This window comes from Pyrgilauda ruficollis, unplaced genomic scaffold (genome assembly GCF_017590135.1).
Source record: "Pyrgilauda ruficollis isolate IOZ18807 unplaced genomic scaffold, ASM1759013v1 scaffold2, whole genome shotgun sequence".
Lineage (NCBI taxonomy): Eukaryota > Metazoa > Chordata > Aves > Passeriformes > Passeridae > Pyrgilauda > Pyrgilauda ruficollis.
The window spans coordinates 8,933,502-8,950,324 of NW_024519206.1; the positions used below are offsets into that span (position 1 = coordinate 8,933,502).

The following is a 16,823-nucleotide window of genomic DNA, read 5'->3' on the forward strand; positions in this document are numbered from 1 at the left end:
CAACTAAGGCTTTATCCATAACTAGGATAAAGCCCATCTATCTAAGGCTATGATCTACCTATTGCATATCATTATAAATACTGCCAAGACCTAGTTCTGAGGCCTTGTTCCACAAACAGCTTATAAATTTGATGTGAAAGAATCACTGAACATAATTAAAACTACTCTTGGATTAAGGAATGGAAGCTAGGACTTCCTAAACACTGAAGACATGATCACTTGATGGGCTTATATTGTTCACAAACAAAACTCAAGTAATTTCTGTAACCCTGAATTCCACTCTATTACTGATTTTCTTATCTCTGTTCTAAAACTTCAGCCAACATCTGGCATCCTCTTTGGACATTACTTACAGTTACAGTGAAAGAAAGTTTGTTTCAAGAATTTTGAAAAACAAATAAGAGGCAGTCTGTGTCCATAACTAGTATTTTCTGATCCTTTGCCATCACTCCACTAAATCTTTTGTAGCAATGAAAAATATGTAAAACTACAGTTTACTCATTTTGTAAACACTTTTCATCCATATGAATTTTCTTTTAAGTAGTGCTAGGGATTGCTTATGTCAGAGTCATTGGCTTAGTATATGTTATGCTTTCAGGAGAAATCAAATAAATTTTTTAGTTTCATAAAGAACTATGTAAGTAGTAATTAGCTCTCCTATCTAAGAGCAGAAATCTATTTCATCTGTACAGCTAAATTGAACATATCTCACAAAGAGACAAAAAAAATTGTCTAAACTAGCATCCTAAATTTGCCCACAACAGGTTTTCTTTCAGTGATGGTTAATATTTTATCAAAGGACTATCCAGGGTCAGGAGTACAAAATCCACTGAAGTATGGGATCTCCCTCCTGCAATAATGCTTTTTATGGCTTTTTTTTTTTCCTTTCAAGCTTAACCTTGTTCCAGAACCAACTGTTGTTAAAGAATTCTAATACCAGGGGGATGAAATTCTTTGTGTTGGGGAGAGACTAGCAGCTCTATGGCCAGCAGTTTTAATAAAAAGAGATGGTTTCTTGCAGCTGGTCAGAGGTTTGGAATGTGAAAAGTTTTCCAGGAGAGGTGGGTAGATTGCAGGTGAAGTGGCCAAATGGGGAGAATAATCACAAATTACATTTTGGTTCTGTGGATTGTCAGACCGTTCCACAATTTTTCATCTGTAAACAGCCACTAGAGCTGTAACTGATCATTTGACCAATGTATCCATCTATTGCAATTCCTCTCCTGTTGTGCTGTGAAATGACAATAAGAGAAGCAGAAATCTACTTTTAATGGGAGTAAGTTTCATCTCCTTGTCTCAGTCTGTCACTAAAAATAGTGATTGTTTTCTTGCCTATTTGACCTGCTGCTGTGTGAAGAAATCTTGAAGTCATTTCTCAGCCATATTTTTTTGTCTAGTTGATAGGCAAAAAACCCCACAAAAGCAAAGAAGAGCAGGCTTTTATGATAATGTCATCATCGGCTCCCAGCTTCAAACACTTCTGCGGCTTTTGAATTGTCATTTATAACTTGGAACTGAACCGACCCATAATTCCCTTGATGCATTTAGAGAAATTGATAACAGACTGCTTCTTTTATGGCTCAGAGGAGGCAACTCCCATCACATCACTATTGGCAGTCAATATTATTTTCTGACATGGTTGTAAAAGTATAAAGGGGCTTATGGCATTTGTTTAGATGAGGAATGGGCTCTCAAGCTGTGCTGGGGTTTATGGGTCCAGATTACTGAGAAGCAAAGGGAATATGATGTTTGCAAACAGGATATGATTTTATTTAAGTTTGGGTTTCATACGTTGTTCCCTGGGGATTGTCCTGCAGACAGAAGAGAATTTCACTTTTATCATATGAAATTGGGCAGTTATCCAATCCCCCCTGCTCTCCCCCCATCCTCCCCACCAAAGACACTGCTCCAAACCTGTAACGCATAGTCAGAACTTAAAATTGCAAGAGAAGGAGCTGGGGGAGAACACTGTCCTGCAAAAAATCAGACTTCAGAAGAATTAATGTTTAGTGAGCTGAACAGAGTGGCTCCTGGGCTAAATATCAAGCCATCTGAATGGCTAAGTATGGCTTGTACTTAATATGGAATGTCCATTGCATTTCCTCTAATTTTGCTGTTACAGCAGCAAAGAGAGACAATATCTTGTGGTGGGATAAGCTGGTCTTGTTTTGAAAACTGAAGTGTAACTTGGATCTTTCATATCAGAAAACAATTTGGCCTGTAATTACTAAGGGAAGAACTTTATAGTTATAAAATCTCTCAACATATTTACAAAACTTACAAAACATTCATATTTTCTTTATGTTAAATTCCTTCCCGCCATTCCTTGCTGTGGCAGCTGACAGTGCTACTTTTTGTCCTGACCACACAGGAAGAAAAGCAATAAGAAAGGCAAGATTTTTCTAGTACACAAGTTTAGTAAGTCATCCAGGAAACAAATTGGTTTTTGCTGCTTCTCATTCTTCCCTTGATCTTGAGTCTGTGCCCAGGAAGAATTTTCAGCCTTTACATATTATGACTCTTCATTCCTCTTATTTCTGTAAGAGCTAATGGCACCAAACTGGTTCCATTACCATGGTACAACAGTGTAAAAATCAAGAAAATGTTGGCAGTGGCATTGCCTTCTTGTGCTAAGTGTAGGTTCCAGGCTGTCTAGGTATCTCTCTTTATACCTGCACACAAATCTGTCAGTAAAGAAATTAGACTGCCTATAGTTTAGGCACTCAAATGAGCCATCACCCAACACAAGTTAGAATTAACTTGTGCCTTTTCCCTCTATTCCAGGCTGTACCACAATAGACATAGTCCTCTGAACAAAAAGTGTGTCTGTTTCCTAGTTTTGGGAAAGCAATCTGTAATTCCTATAAGCTCATCTACTCAATATTAAGTCTTCCATTGCGAAATCATTAATATACCATGCTGCCAATATATTCACCAAATACTTTAAGTTACTTACCTGACTCATTAACCTACTGAAATCTGCCAGTACAACATATCTTTACAACATTTTGGAGTACACTGCAGAAGGCTCCCAGGAATGAAGGACTCGATTACCTCCTAAAACTGTCAGCTATACCACCCCTAAAGAAATACCAAGATTTAATCAAAAGACCAGGCCAATTATACTTCAATTGACATATTTTGCAGACTATTTAGGACTCACAGTTACACAGTGTTGACTGTAATATTTTCTACAGAGGTCAACAAAAATGTGTGATCAATAAGCCCACCCTGCTATCACCCCAAGGCAATTTAAGGCCTTAAGGGTGATTAATTAACATTTAATTAACTTGCAGTCCAGAACAACAGATCTCTGAAGATTCCCTTGTCCAGCTTTATGTACTGGCATTAGAAAGCCACATTCATTAGTAGAGCAGGAGTCATTCTCCACCCCAAGGCAATTTAAGGCCACTGGGGATGGAACCATTGCTGAACTGGGAGTTTGTCTAAAGAAAAAATAGTGAATAGATAGAATTAATTTAATTAACATTTAATTAACTTGCAGTCCAGAACAACAGATCTCTGAAGATTCCCTTGTCCAGCTTTATGTACTGGCATTAGAAAGCCACATTCATTAGTAGAGCAGGAGTCATTCTACCTAAGATCAGAAGAACTGACTGGAGGTCCTTGATTTCCTTTATTGACAGAGACTTGAAACAACTAAGTTTCAAATTTTATGCACATTGATTTTAGAAAAAAACCAAACAAGTGTGATAAGGTGAATCTTGATGATCACAGCAGGAAACAGCCAGCCTTCCTTTACTGAGGTACACAGATTTCATCTCTGATTCTGGGAAGTGCATCCATGTCTCCTGGGCAGGGAGAGAATGCCACATTTATCATATCAACACCATGGCCACAAAAAAAATTCTTCACATTACAGGGCAGATACTTCATCCCATTCTTATTCTTTCATGGCACTGATGTGGCCCTGTGCCAGCTACCACAGAGCTTGATGTTTTGTGAGAGGTGAAACTGTTTAGCTGAGAGACATGGTTCCTTGATATTGCTGCAGGCACAATGCAGTGTTCTAGAATAGTCCCAGACTGCTTTTACTTGCAGCAGGCAAGGATAAAAACCTCAGATGTGGTAATCTCACAACATGTCAAATACACAATTTGGTCTCTCAAACTATTTTCTTTACCCTTTTTAACAAAGGATGGTACTTGCTACTCAAGCAGGTAGCCTCAAAGGATGGGACCCTTGCTACTCAACCAGATTAGATTTTTAAACAAATACACATTATATGGAACACAGAAAATTATTGGGAAGTCAATGAACTACTGTAAAGCCAAAATTTTAGAGGTCTTACCTAATTTTCTGCATTTTCTAATATCTATAGTGTTGCCAAAGGCAAATATTATGCAAAGAACCTTCTTATTTGCCAGAATAGAAAACATTGATATAGATACAGATATAGACAAATATGCACAGGTATGTTAAATGTAAATAGTGGACTAGTATCATATCCAATCTACTACTACTCTTCCCAGACTTTATCACATACACACATTTGACATTTGACAGTAATTCCGTAATTAAAGAAGAATTCACATTTGCACTTTAAAAACATATTGTGTGTTCATTGACAGAATTTAAGCCCTGGATGGACAGAAGGGCTCCCTGAAGAGTAAATGTTAATGTGTTGTTTATCTGAATGAACATCAGGTTCTAGTGTAGTCCCACAGTGGCCTCTAACATAAAGATCATCTACATACAGGGGGAAAGCTGAAATGTTATGTTTTAATAAAAATGTGTTCAGCTGTAAATGATGAAACTTTTCAAAACTAAGGCCTGAATATTGCACAAAGAAGCTGCATTTTCTGTAACTGTATGCATTGCAACCAACTATACATTATTGTATCTCCTTGTCTACAAACTCCTGGAAACTGCAAGATCAAACATAAGAAGGCAGTTGCACAAGCATTTTCACACACTAACCCATTAAATACTAAAACAAATGTCAAGTTAAATTAATAGACTACTTAGGGCTAGGCCTGAAAGTGCAGTAACATTTTTTACAAGCATCTGGTGATATACGCCACATATCTGAGACTTGAATCTGGGCCTAAGTGTTTTATTTATGAGTTTTTTCTAAAAACAAGATCTAATCCACATCTAATCCATGCTATCCTCCCTCCATTGCCCCTAACAATGATCCACACATCACTGTTTCACTAAGGTTTTGAGATCCTTTACAGTGTCTAATGTATGCTTTATGAGACCTTGAGATTCTGGATGTCTGTCATAAAAGTTAGTTTAAGAGAGAAACCAAGTAAAACTTTTTCTTTTTGAGATATTTCTGTATTCAGGCTTCAGCTTGATTTAACCTGATGTTTTTCTGCGTCTCATTTTGAATACAAAGCTATTTCTTTTCCAATACTGACCTCGCATATATAATTTTTTTTACAAACTTTAAGATGAATTTCATTTTTACAGAGGTGATGCTGCATTTAAATCACGGGATGACTACCGACATCAGTAACTCTGCTAGGCATTCAATAATTAATTAATAATTAAATTTTTTACTGAATATTTTCTGAAAATTGACTTTGATTGGCTTTTCATGTCACTTCACTATTGGCAGGTAGAACTTGAAAGACATTACGTATTCTACATACAACCGGTTTGTGTATTGCTCACATTCCTTGTTCTTGAAGAAAGCTTGGAACGATGCTTTTGGGGTCAGAATTAATAGCCTATGAAACTATTTTTAGAAGTCCTTTTCCATAAATATTATCACTGATAAATTCTCCTACTAGAATTATTCAAACACAAAAGTCAATGCAAGACTAAGGGAGTTCCATGGTTTTTGTTTAAGCAATGATTTGTGGTGGTTGTTTGAACTATTCATCTTGCTGGAGCCTAAAGATCACATACTCTTCACAAATTACTTGTAAATCACACTGGTAGGCAAGAAAATATGTAAAGCTGCTATTCTGGATACTCTTTATGGTAGGCATTTTACATCAAAATAGTTGGAAATGCCTTTGACAGAAAAAAATCTTTCATACAGCTGCAATAGCAGTAAAAATAAAGGAAGCTCACTGTACATATTTTTCCTAAAGTAGTACACTTTTACACACTTCCTGTATCTGGAATTTATGGAAAAGACGTCAGCCATGTAAACCTTTTCTCCTTTGTTCCTTAACGAGTGACATGGCTGACAGGCCATTCATTAGAAGTTGTTCCTTGGAGATGATGTGCGCACCTTCCCTTCTTTAGTCATGGTGAGATGAAACAGCAGCTGAGAAGCACGTTGAGGACCTTTGCTTCCTGGTGGAAATCACAGAGGTGATGAATGATCACCAGGACATCTGTAAGAGTGGGAGGTGAGAGCTATGAGCGTGACACCTGGGAAGATGCACTGCTCACGGTCAGGAGCAAAATATTACAAACTTATGTGGTAGCGTTAGCTGGCACCAACTCTCTAAGAATGACAGACTCCTTGCTGGAAGTGATACTGAAATGCCACACAATTTTTAGATATTGAAACGCTTCAGAAAAATATTTAATTTCTGTTTTCACGCCAGTATATTAAAAAAATCCAGCGATGGAAACACATTTGCTCTGGCATAAGTGGAAGAGTGTAAGACTCTGAATGCTTTTAAAGGTAAAACACAGGAATTCACTCTGAAATATCTAAATTTTAATTTAATTCAGTATCACTGAGGAGGCCAGTACTCTCCAGTATTATTTGTTACAATACTTAATCAGTTTGTTTACTGCATATAGCTACACTATTGCAAGCTGAACAGACTTCATTTACTTCTCAGTGTTAGAACCACTTATATCAAAGGACAGAAGTTTTTTAACAGAGTTGTTTTTTCTAGATTGGTGTTGAAATATATCCTTTTGAAATGCACAACTTCCATCCAAGAACAGTTGAGCCCAATCTCTACTCTTTAAAAGGCAAAGAATCCTTTCAAACTACTGCAAAGAACGTCTTGTTGTCCAGAATATTGTACACATAGAATATGACTGCTATCCAAGGAGCATCACAGGTCAAAGTTTCCATGAACAACTAGATGACAAATTGCATTTTTGGCCTGTTGTCAGAAAATTAGTATCTCTTGTGGGGATGTGTGGTATCTTTTTGAGGACTGGTTTTGATTTTAATGATGGCAAAAACTGTGCAGAGAATCCAGAGCAGTGTACTTTTAATTCCTCTCAGGAGTAAAATCAGAATTCCACTCCAGAAAATGAATTTACATTAAATCCCAAGTTGTGTGTTTGTGGGTGGGAGGAGGAGTGGAGAGAGAAAAATTCTAAGATTTTTTTAATTCATCCCAAAGCAGCAGCTTAGGCTCTCTTTTATATTGTCATCAGTGGGGATGTATTCAAGTCAACTTCAGAGTTAACAATAATTTAGGAAAGATAACTTGCACAGATGAATACATCATGCAGGGTGTAAAACAATGCAATGTTCGTCAGATTGTGAGCAGCATTTCTGGTATCTCTGTGATACAATGACCACTTGGCAGATCCCAGGAGATTTCTGGAAAAGAGAGAACTGAAATAGAAGGTGAGGAGTAAAGAGGTGTTGTAGCCAGGAAGGACAGGTAAAACAAAACACAGTTATTATCTTAGAAATGCTTTAGCATTATTAATCACACTCCTTTTTTGCCCCCCTGAGGTAGGTTGCAGATAAATTTAAATAGCAGGACGAGGAACATTTACAGTTTTGTCAACTGTAGTGATTTCAGAAAGATATTGAAGGAACCTCTCCCTCAGGTATACTGCCGTATCTTTCCTCACCATTTTCACATATGCCACAACCTGAGCACAGCATAAGGAGCTGGTAACTTTCAAACTTTACAGCCAGTCTTCCTTAAAATTAAATTTTCCAGCTCAAAAGGGGTTATAGTACAAGCTTTCTATGTGTTGAAGTATCTCTGCTGTAAGGCTTCTTTCTTAGCTTGCTTTGAGTATGCTTAAAGTCTTCATTGCTGAAGTGGCATTATCACATAGATATTTCTTACACAAAGCATTCATATAAAGTTTTTTTCTGCAGTGCAAAGAAGAGAATTTTTAGATACGGGGCTTGAAATATTAATTCATTCAGTCAGGAGAAGTTACCTACATTTCTTTTCACTTAAGTCATTCCCTTCCTCTTTAATGCCTCCACATCCACTTCAGGGACAGGTAGCTTAATTTCTATCATCTGTAGCTTTGCAGAGTATTAGCTTTGCTACACATGCCAATGATTGAGCTACACTAGATGTGCTTGAAAAAGCCTGCAACCTACAGTGCTCATTCAGGAAACTGGGAGTGAAGTAAATCCATATGTGTGTTAGGAAGTCAGCGTTCATGGGGCTCATGTCCTCTGGCTCTTGGCGCTATCATGCACAATTCTGCTTTGAAGAGCTGTAGCAGTGATAGGATTTTTGGTAACAAAATGTGCAGTATGCTCATAGTTCAACACTGACCTTTTGATGCTTTAAAAAAATGGTTTTTTCATTCGGTTCAATTCAGAACATTCTCCTATCCTGACAATTTTTAAAGCACTCCTAAATAAAAAAAAAAAAAAAAAAAAGTATTTAAATATTAAACATAATTAAACAGAAAAAAGGCTAAGATTCTGGGTTAGAATTCAGCCAAAAATGCTGTATTTTCTGTAAATTTTGTTTAACGTTGTCTGAAAAATGATCCTAATCCAGACAGGTTTTTCACTGAATTCCTTGGCTGCTCCAAAGCACTTGAACAAAAATAACCGCTTATAAAATTCCATCTGACTTCGTCATAGTCTGTGATTCAGAAAGCATCACATTTGTCACAAATTCATGCACAGTCAGCATATAGATGAGCTGTCAGATATATGTGATATATACATGCACTAGAACCAGAAACCACAGTGTCTAATCCTATTCCCTTTACTTGTACAAAACCCAACCATTTCATCTCACAGGAATATAGAAAAGCATATCAGTAGGATTTTAGAGCTTCATTTCCTATACAGTCTGACAACTGGGCCAGCCAGTAGTTGTAATTTTAATGGGTTTGCCATTTTTACCACTGTATTTCAACAGCAATTTACAAAGTAAACACTGAGTAACACTAAAAGAAAATCTCTGTTTAAACACCTGAAACATTTAAGGAAATACATACAATTAATAGAGATACAAAATGGAGTGAGATGGCATTTTGTAGTCGTTACAGCTAAAGCATTGGCTGTGTGACGCTAGTTCTTCTGGGCTGTTCATCATGAGATGTTCCTCAGAAATTCAATCTTGATTTTGCAAGAATATTAAATAGTATTTACACCTACATTTGTAATACTGTGCCTTTTCAAGGTAAATATTCATGTATTTATGTTGCTTTTCTTGTATTATAGTAACAGTACATGAAAGTATGAGGCTTCAGTTGGCTACCCATAGCTTTAAGACTTTACCACTCATTACAGGTACCATGCCCAAGAGATCAGCTAAAATATCCTGAATTTCCTGTGTTCATTTAGGTGGTAATTTTTGAAAAATTTCTCAGGAAACACTGTTCTGTTTCCTGATTGCCCATTTTTTTCTGATTTCTCAGGAAACACTGTTCTGTTTCCTGATTGCCCATTTACCAGTCCAGGTAAATTAAGGTAGCAGTCATTCAAGTGGTCTGAGGGAAATTTTTCAGTGGGAGATACTTGGTCTTACTGTCCCAGTTCAGTCTCCTCACACTCAGCTGAAAGCAGAAAATGATATATGCTGTACCTTGGCCAATGCTCAGCATTCAGCAGAGGGAGAGACTGCAGTCTCATGTGTCAGAGCAGACAACTGTCTTAAGGGTGGGTACTCTCAAGCTGTGGTTACAATTTTAACTTAATCAGCCTTCCTGGAAATGAATCATAGTCCCTTTGAGGATGCAGGTTGCTCCTGCTCATGCCCTGCTGTACAGAGCAGCTGCCATTGAATCATTTTCATCAGCCACTCCTTCACATTAAGCTTAATTTGCTGGCTATAAAAATGGTAAGAAAGTACTCCCTCCCACCTCTCTTGCTGATACTTCCTTTTTTAAAATACTGCACAGTATTTTTCAAACTTTATTATGGTTTGATTAAATTGATTTAACCAATGACCTCTACTTATTTATCTCCTGATTAGCTTTAAAAGTGAAATTTGATTCACAGTTCCTCTAAAGCAACAGAGAGCTAACTTAAAGGTCTGCCTAATGTTACTTATATCATTACTTTTTTACTTCTTGGTTTCTTTCTTGTTTCTTGTTACCTATTGATCAGCATGCATCTTTCCAAAACCTACTTTCATTTCTTTAAATCTCAAGCTACCAATAAACAAATCAAGAACAATGAATCATCCCATATCAAGCTGATGATGCTTAATTGTGCTTGCACACATTTGAGTTTCTCAGATGAAAACAGTGTGCTGTCTCTACTGTTATTCTAAACTTTGCAAGCAAAATCCAGTTTTCTTATTCAGGTCTACTGCAAATACGAACTATTTTCATTAGTTCTGCTGCATGCACACAAAACTGATCAAAATGATAGAAGAATCAGGTCCAGAATACTGAAAAACTAAGATAATTTTAATAGCTTGAAATATAATATTATTGTAACAGTAATGGCAAAGACATTTGACAGGTGTAGAGAAGATCAAGCTTAGATCAAGCTTCTTTCTGTTTCAAATGACTAATCAGAGAAATTCCTCTGAACTTTCAGAGTCAAGTAGCAGTTGCATCCATTTTCAATTACTTGATTTCTTTCTTTCTTTCTTTCCTTTCCTTTTTTTTTTTTTCTTAATGGAATTAGGAACAGAAGCTTCTGGTTCAAACTGAAAACATGTCTCAGTGTGCTTGGAAGTCATCCAAATAGCATCTGCCACAGTATTTTGTCTACTTCTAAACGTTTTTCTTTTCATGATAAATTTGTACGGTATGCTACAATTAAATGCACTTCCCATGCAGCATCAAGGAAGTCTGGCTGTCTCTTTGGATAACTTTTTCAGACTATTTAACACCATCTTGTCTGTTTTACATAATACGTAATAGGTATAGGGATATACAACATTTCACTTATGTGTTTTGGTATGTTTCTGTAAATAAATACTTATTAAAAATAGATTTCAAAAGTAAAGTTTTAGCACACTGATTGAAACTGTAGAGCAGTGCTACTCAGACACCTTTACAGTATGTTCTTTATAATGCAATGTATCACACATCACACTTTCTCATTTAGAAGGTGCAAAAGATAACTTTCTCCACTTCAAAATCCATCGTTCTTCTGTTACAAAATAAAGCCTTCCAGCCAAAAATTTATTGTTCCTCAAAACAGGAGATACAGCAAGGGTCTTGCTATATGTAATTCCATTTTCTGTCTATGGCAAGAGTGACTCCTGAAATTATTTAAAACAATTAATTGTTCCAATTTCAGTCACTTATGAACAACCCCCTGGGAAGGAGAAACGAAGGGTTACTACTCTGTTTAAGAAAAGGGCCATCGATGTGCCATTTGGTGGCACGGGCCGCCCGTGCCTCTGCTGCGGCAGCAGCGGCTCTTCATTCCCGACGGCCATTCCCGACGGCCATTAGCTAGTTCTATTCCCGATGGTCCCGATGCTGGCAGGTCCCCGTCACCTCGCCAGCCAGCTTGAGGAGCGTCTGGCGAGCAGGCCGGGCCCGGCCGATGTAACACTGTTTGTAATGAGAAATCTAAACAGGGAATGGCAGCGAGGCATGACAGGAATGTGTTTCCATTGGAGAAGCCCGTGCAGAGAAAAAGCATAAGCAAAGCCATGTCCAGAAGGCCTTTCAGCTGGCCAGCACGGAAGACTGATGTTATTGTACACGGGCTGTCACGCTGCCAGCCCTCCCTCACGGGTTTGTTTTCTCTCATGCTCTCCCTCTCCCTCTCCCTCTCCCCTCTCCGCCGCCTTCCTCCCGGGGCCGGCTGTTTGCTCAGGTGGACAGTGACACCGTTTGGAACGAGCTGCACTCGGCCGGGGCGGCACGCATGGCGGTGGGCTGTGTCATCGAGCTGGCGGCCCGCGTGGCCTCCCGGGAGCTGAAGGTGAGGTCCGGGCCGCGCCGTGGGTGGGAGCGCCGGGCGGGCCGGGAGCGCGGGGGGCTCCAGGGCGGCGGTGTTCCAGCGCTCGGCTCCGGGGAGGGCGGCGGGACGAGAGCCGGGAGCGCGTCCGCGAAGGTGTGGCAGTGCAGGGGCGGCAGCGGCCCGGGCTAGTGCCAGCGCTGAGGAGCTGCAGCCCGAGGTGAAGTTAGTGCACATCTCCGGCCAGTGGCCCCGGCGCTCCCTTTCAAGTCAAGTTTTATTTATTTTTTATTTTTTAAATGTGGTTGTTGAGTCACGTGCGCAATCTCAGGATACCACCCAGCGAGAGGGGCGGCCAGGCGGCGCGGCTGGCGATGGGCAGGCGGTGCCCGGCTGCCAGCCCGCCCGTACCCCTGCTTCTCCCGGGCCCCTTCCCGCTCCTGTCTCCGTGCCGCCGATCTGCAAGGCATGATGTACGAAACCCAAATTATCCCCAGTCTAAACAATTTATAAAAGCTCCAGACCTGACAGACTTTGACATTTTATTTGGTATTTTAACGGCCCTATTTAAAGGTACACCATATGCAGCCAGAGTGCAGGCTTGCCCCAATAAACATTGTTGGAGCTAACATGTCTCCTTAATGAAACTGTTTATTCGCTTTCCAGTCCACATACTAATGGATTCAGTCCTATTTCCAGAATCAAGATGGAAATAAATATTTTTAAATTAACACTGCATGATGATTTTTAAAATTACAAATTCTGTTTGGAAAATTTTCTTCCTGTATATTTCTCTTATTTCAATCAAAACATGTTAGCTACTTATTTGGGAATGGATACATATATTTATGTATATATTTAGATAGATACAGAATGTATCAGGGTATAAGTGAGAGCACAGTCAGGTGAAATTCAGTACTATAGCTCTGAAATAATAAAATGCAGTTTTATGTTTTTATGTTTATCTGAATTTTTATGTTCAAGTACTGAAATCATTAGCCAGGGATCACTAAAAATGTACAATTTTTGAAATCTCAGATCAGGGGCAGGGTGCATTATATGGGATCCTGTTGTGTATCCTTTCTGATGGGTTCTTCATCCCTTTTAAGATTTTTTGGGCATAGTAAAGTGTGTAACTCTCTATGCATTGTTCCACACACAGGAATAATGAACATGAAGAAGGATTTTTTAGCTAGTTCTTATCTTTAGAAACTGTAGGACACACACCAATGTCTAAGACAATTTAAAAGCATGTTTTGGTAAGAATACTGATATATGTCCTGTGTGCACTTGACATGAGCGAGGTCCCCTGCAGAATCTTTACCACTTACCTCTGTACATTTGTGATGTGCCTCACACAGTGTGAATGCTCTTGCTTAAATAAGTGTGTGATAGACAGCTGAAGAGAATCAGCCATTGTGAGACTTGTCCTGCTACTGGTGTTGCAGAAGTCTGTAAACAAATGTTTTATATTTAGTACTAGGTATTCTATATTTAGAACTAGTTTGTAGTTTAATGTAACATTATTGTTGATCTAAATAGAATATTTTCTACAATGCAGAGAACTGAAGTCTCATGCAACTTGCAAGTTGAGACATAGGAAAGGCAATTTTTCAATAGTTGATTTAAACCAAATCTTCAGAAAAACAGAAATGGAAGAGATTTGCTGTGAAAGAGATTTGTGAATATTCCTGCCATTCCTTGTAGGTGTTTATGTAACCTGCTCCTAGACTTCCAGCATGAAGGCCAGTGATTTACATGCCTATGGCATCTGTATGAACTATCAATCTGCATGTGGTATTATTCATTCAAGGCTATGGAAAGGTTATTAATGCCTGACTGTCAGTAGGAAAGCATAGTAGCAGAAGTTCTGTAAGTGCAACAGTCCTGACATTAGCTATTTTAGCACAGTCTTCCTGTGTGCATTGTCTGCATCCATTCAAACCCAGGGTTTGCTACCAGGTTGCTCTCAATACTCTCATATCGTAAATTGCACTAGGGAGGGTTTTGCAGTTGTTTCTGGAGTTTCTACAATCTCCATATGACTGTAGACCAATATGAGTCTGTGTGTTCCAGTCTACACTTTTACTTGTTCCTTTTCCATCTTCCTGCATTTTATCTGTAGAAAAATAAGTTGATCAGATGTTTATGTTAGGGAAAATACCAATTTTGTGGTGTGCTTTTGAAAATCTAAGGGGAAGAAGATGAACTTGACTACTTTCATGTGCATTCATTGAGCAGATATGCATGTGAAGCAACCATTTGGGGGCTGTACTGTGAGCAGAGTGGGAGGATTAAGCTCTGTTGGGAATCTGGAATGATCTGCTACAGTCTCAGAATTTTTGGATGGCAGAAAAAGCACCTTCCAAGAATTGCATGCAATCTGTAACAGCTCTACAACATGTTAACAGCAAGATGAGAAGCACACCAAAGTAGTTCCCTGGATGTTTACCACTGTGGATTGCTATCAGATGGTGTACTGGCAGTTTGGCGTCAATTCAGTCAATTTAAACCCCACATTTTTTTACAACAGTGCTGGGCTAGAGTGTGGAAACAAGCATCAAGTGCCCTGTATGGATGGGGATCTGACATATAAAGTTCATTTCAGGAAGGACATTTCAATGTCTATGCTTATTCCATGGTCTCTACTGATATTGCTTGCTATGGCACAAAGTGATAGTTGTGGGTTGGAGCTATGTTGCTAAGAAAAGAGATGAGACTGAAAAATAAACCATGAAAGTCTGCAGAACAATTGGGAGATTCATTACAGAGCTGGGCATGAGACAAACTCATATACAAGGCAAAAAGTTCTTTACTTTATTTTGAATTTCCTGAGACATCAGTCCCATTGCACACAAGTCTCATTGAGAACAGCAAGATGTTGTTCATCTGATTTGAACAGTGTTCAAAAACTGACAAGGAATTAAGAGGAATTCTCTTTGCTGTAGTTCAAACCCCTTGTGAGACATCAGATTTCTTTGATCTCCTTGATCACTGGGAAAAACATCAGTATGGCAGTACTAGGGATGTAAAACAATAGCCACAATAGTAATTAACAGTGGTGTGGGTTTTTCAGGGGAGGTTGGTGTGGGGTTTTGGGGGGCTTTTTGTTGGTTTGTTGTTGTTGTTTTGTTTGTTTGGTTTGTTTTTATTTTTTTAAAATTAAGACAAATTGTTGCTTCTCTGGGAAGTCTTAATCTGGATTTTTAAAATTTAATTATATACAATTGTTAAAGCATTCTGTGGATCTGCTTAATAATATAATAAGCAGTCTTTCATATCCATTTGATATACTTTTGAGGTAGTATTTAATAGAGAATAAAGAATCACACCACTACTGAAATATATAGTACTATAAATGTGATGTTATACTGAGTCAAATGCTATGCTTTTCCTTTTTTCATTAATTTATTTACATGTTTGATGAATGTGTTCTTGGCAATTTTACAGTAGGAGATGAGCCTAATTATTGCATGAAGGTTACCTTTTTTTGAGCTGTTTATAATTAGGAAAGCTGCTGATGCACAATGAGGTATTTATGTTATATGGAATAAGAGCCACACCTCTCCTGTCTGTTTTTATAAATCTATGTTTGGTCATTTCTCGTTTCCTGAACAAATTTATGTCAAAAACTTCTAAAAGTCTGCTGCCTGACTACAGGTTTTTAGAAGAGGGGAGTATGTGGATCTGAATGAATAGAATTCCACCACAGTCCTTAGCTGTGTCCAATAAATCATTTTATCAGATAAGAGAAGTCCAATGATACATTCCTTAGTGCTTGTGGAAGAAACAGAGGTGGTGCCCAGCATATGATTTCTTGCATGCAGTGTATCTCATGAACCTGGAAATCATTGTCTCTAGCCTCTACTTAATGACCTCACCTTCGGAAAGAGGGCCCAAAAAGATGCAGACAGAGATAATTTATTTCCTGGAAGTGTCTCCTGAGGGTCCCAGTGCTCTCTTTCTTTGCTGCAGGATGTGGCACTGTAAGGTGCTCTCCTGCCCTCCCTTCTCATTTGCTGCCCGGCCCTGTGCTTCCCTTGCATCCATTGTGATGCTCAGCTCAGTGCACCTTCCCTCCCTGCTGCTGTGCTACTTCCCTCACAAGCAGCTGTGCACCAGAGACTCTTCCCTTGCCTCTGCATCTGTCACCTGCCTCTACACAGCAGGCACATCCCTCCTGCTGCCCAACTGGACAAGTACAGAGGTTCTCCAAACCACACATTAGACAAGTCTTGGAGAAAAATAAGGAGAGTTTCTGCATCTGTGGTCTTTTGAGTTTCAGATTTCATTTGTAACTGTTAGAATTTGCAAAGAATCTTATCTTTAGGACTTAGCTTGTGAAATTGATTTTTATTTTTCCTGAAAGAGTTTAGGTTGCTGATGTTTTCATTTTTTAACCATATTATTCATGTTGATGCCAGCACCTGTTTTGTTGCTGCATATTAGGTGTTTATGAAGTGGTTAATGCTACATTTAAAAAACTGGAGTTCAGTTAGGTTAGTATGATAATTTTGCAGTGATGATACTTCATTGAATAATTAAGTCCTCCAAAATTTTATTTGTTCTTGTGGTAGTTGTTTTATTTTGTGTTGCTTTGTGAACATTAAATGTGTTTTAATTTATTTTCTGATAACAAATTGTGCATTTCTCTTTCTGTTCTCAATATCTTTAAATTGACTGGCAGGAATAAAAATTATACAGGTGAAAAATATAATTTTAAAAAAGTATACCTAATAAAAACCTCTTTTTGGAAGAGGTTACCAAATGGGAGATGGGAGTTATTCTCCCAGTGGGAGATGACTTTCAATCATCATAGATAACTCACTGCCAGAGCAGA

General features: G+C 38.5%; 1 protein-coding gene across 2 annotated transcripts in view; it reads left to right on the forward strand.

Moving 5' to 3' along the window:
* Positions 1 to 16,823, forward strand: part of HDAC9 (histone deacetylase 9) — a 450,604-nt gene that overhangs the window by 331,007 nt on the left and 102,774 nt on the right. For both annotated transcript variants that reach the window (XM_041466346.1, XM_041466340.1), the window contains one exon: positions 11,900 to 12,007. In XM_041466346.1, coding sequence (XP_041322280.1) covers positions 11,900 to 12,007 — 108 coding nt within the window. The remainder of the gene's footprint in view (positions 1 to 11,899; positions 12,008 to 16,823) is intronic.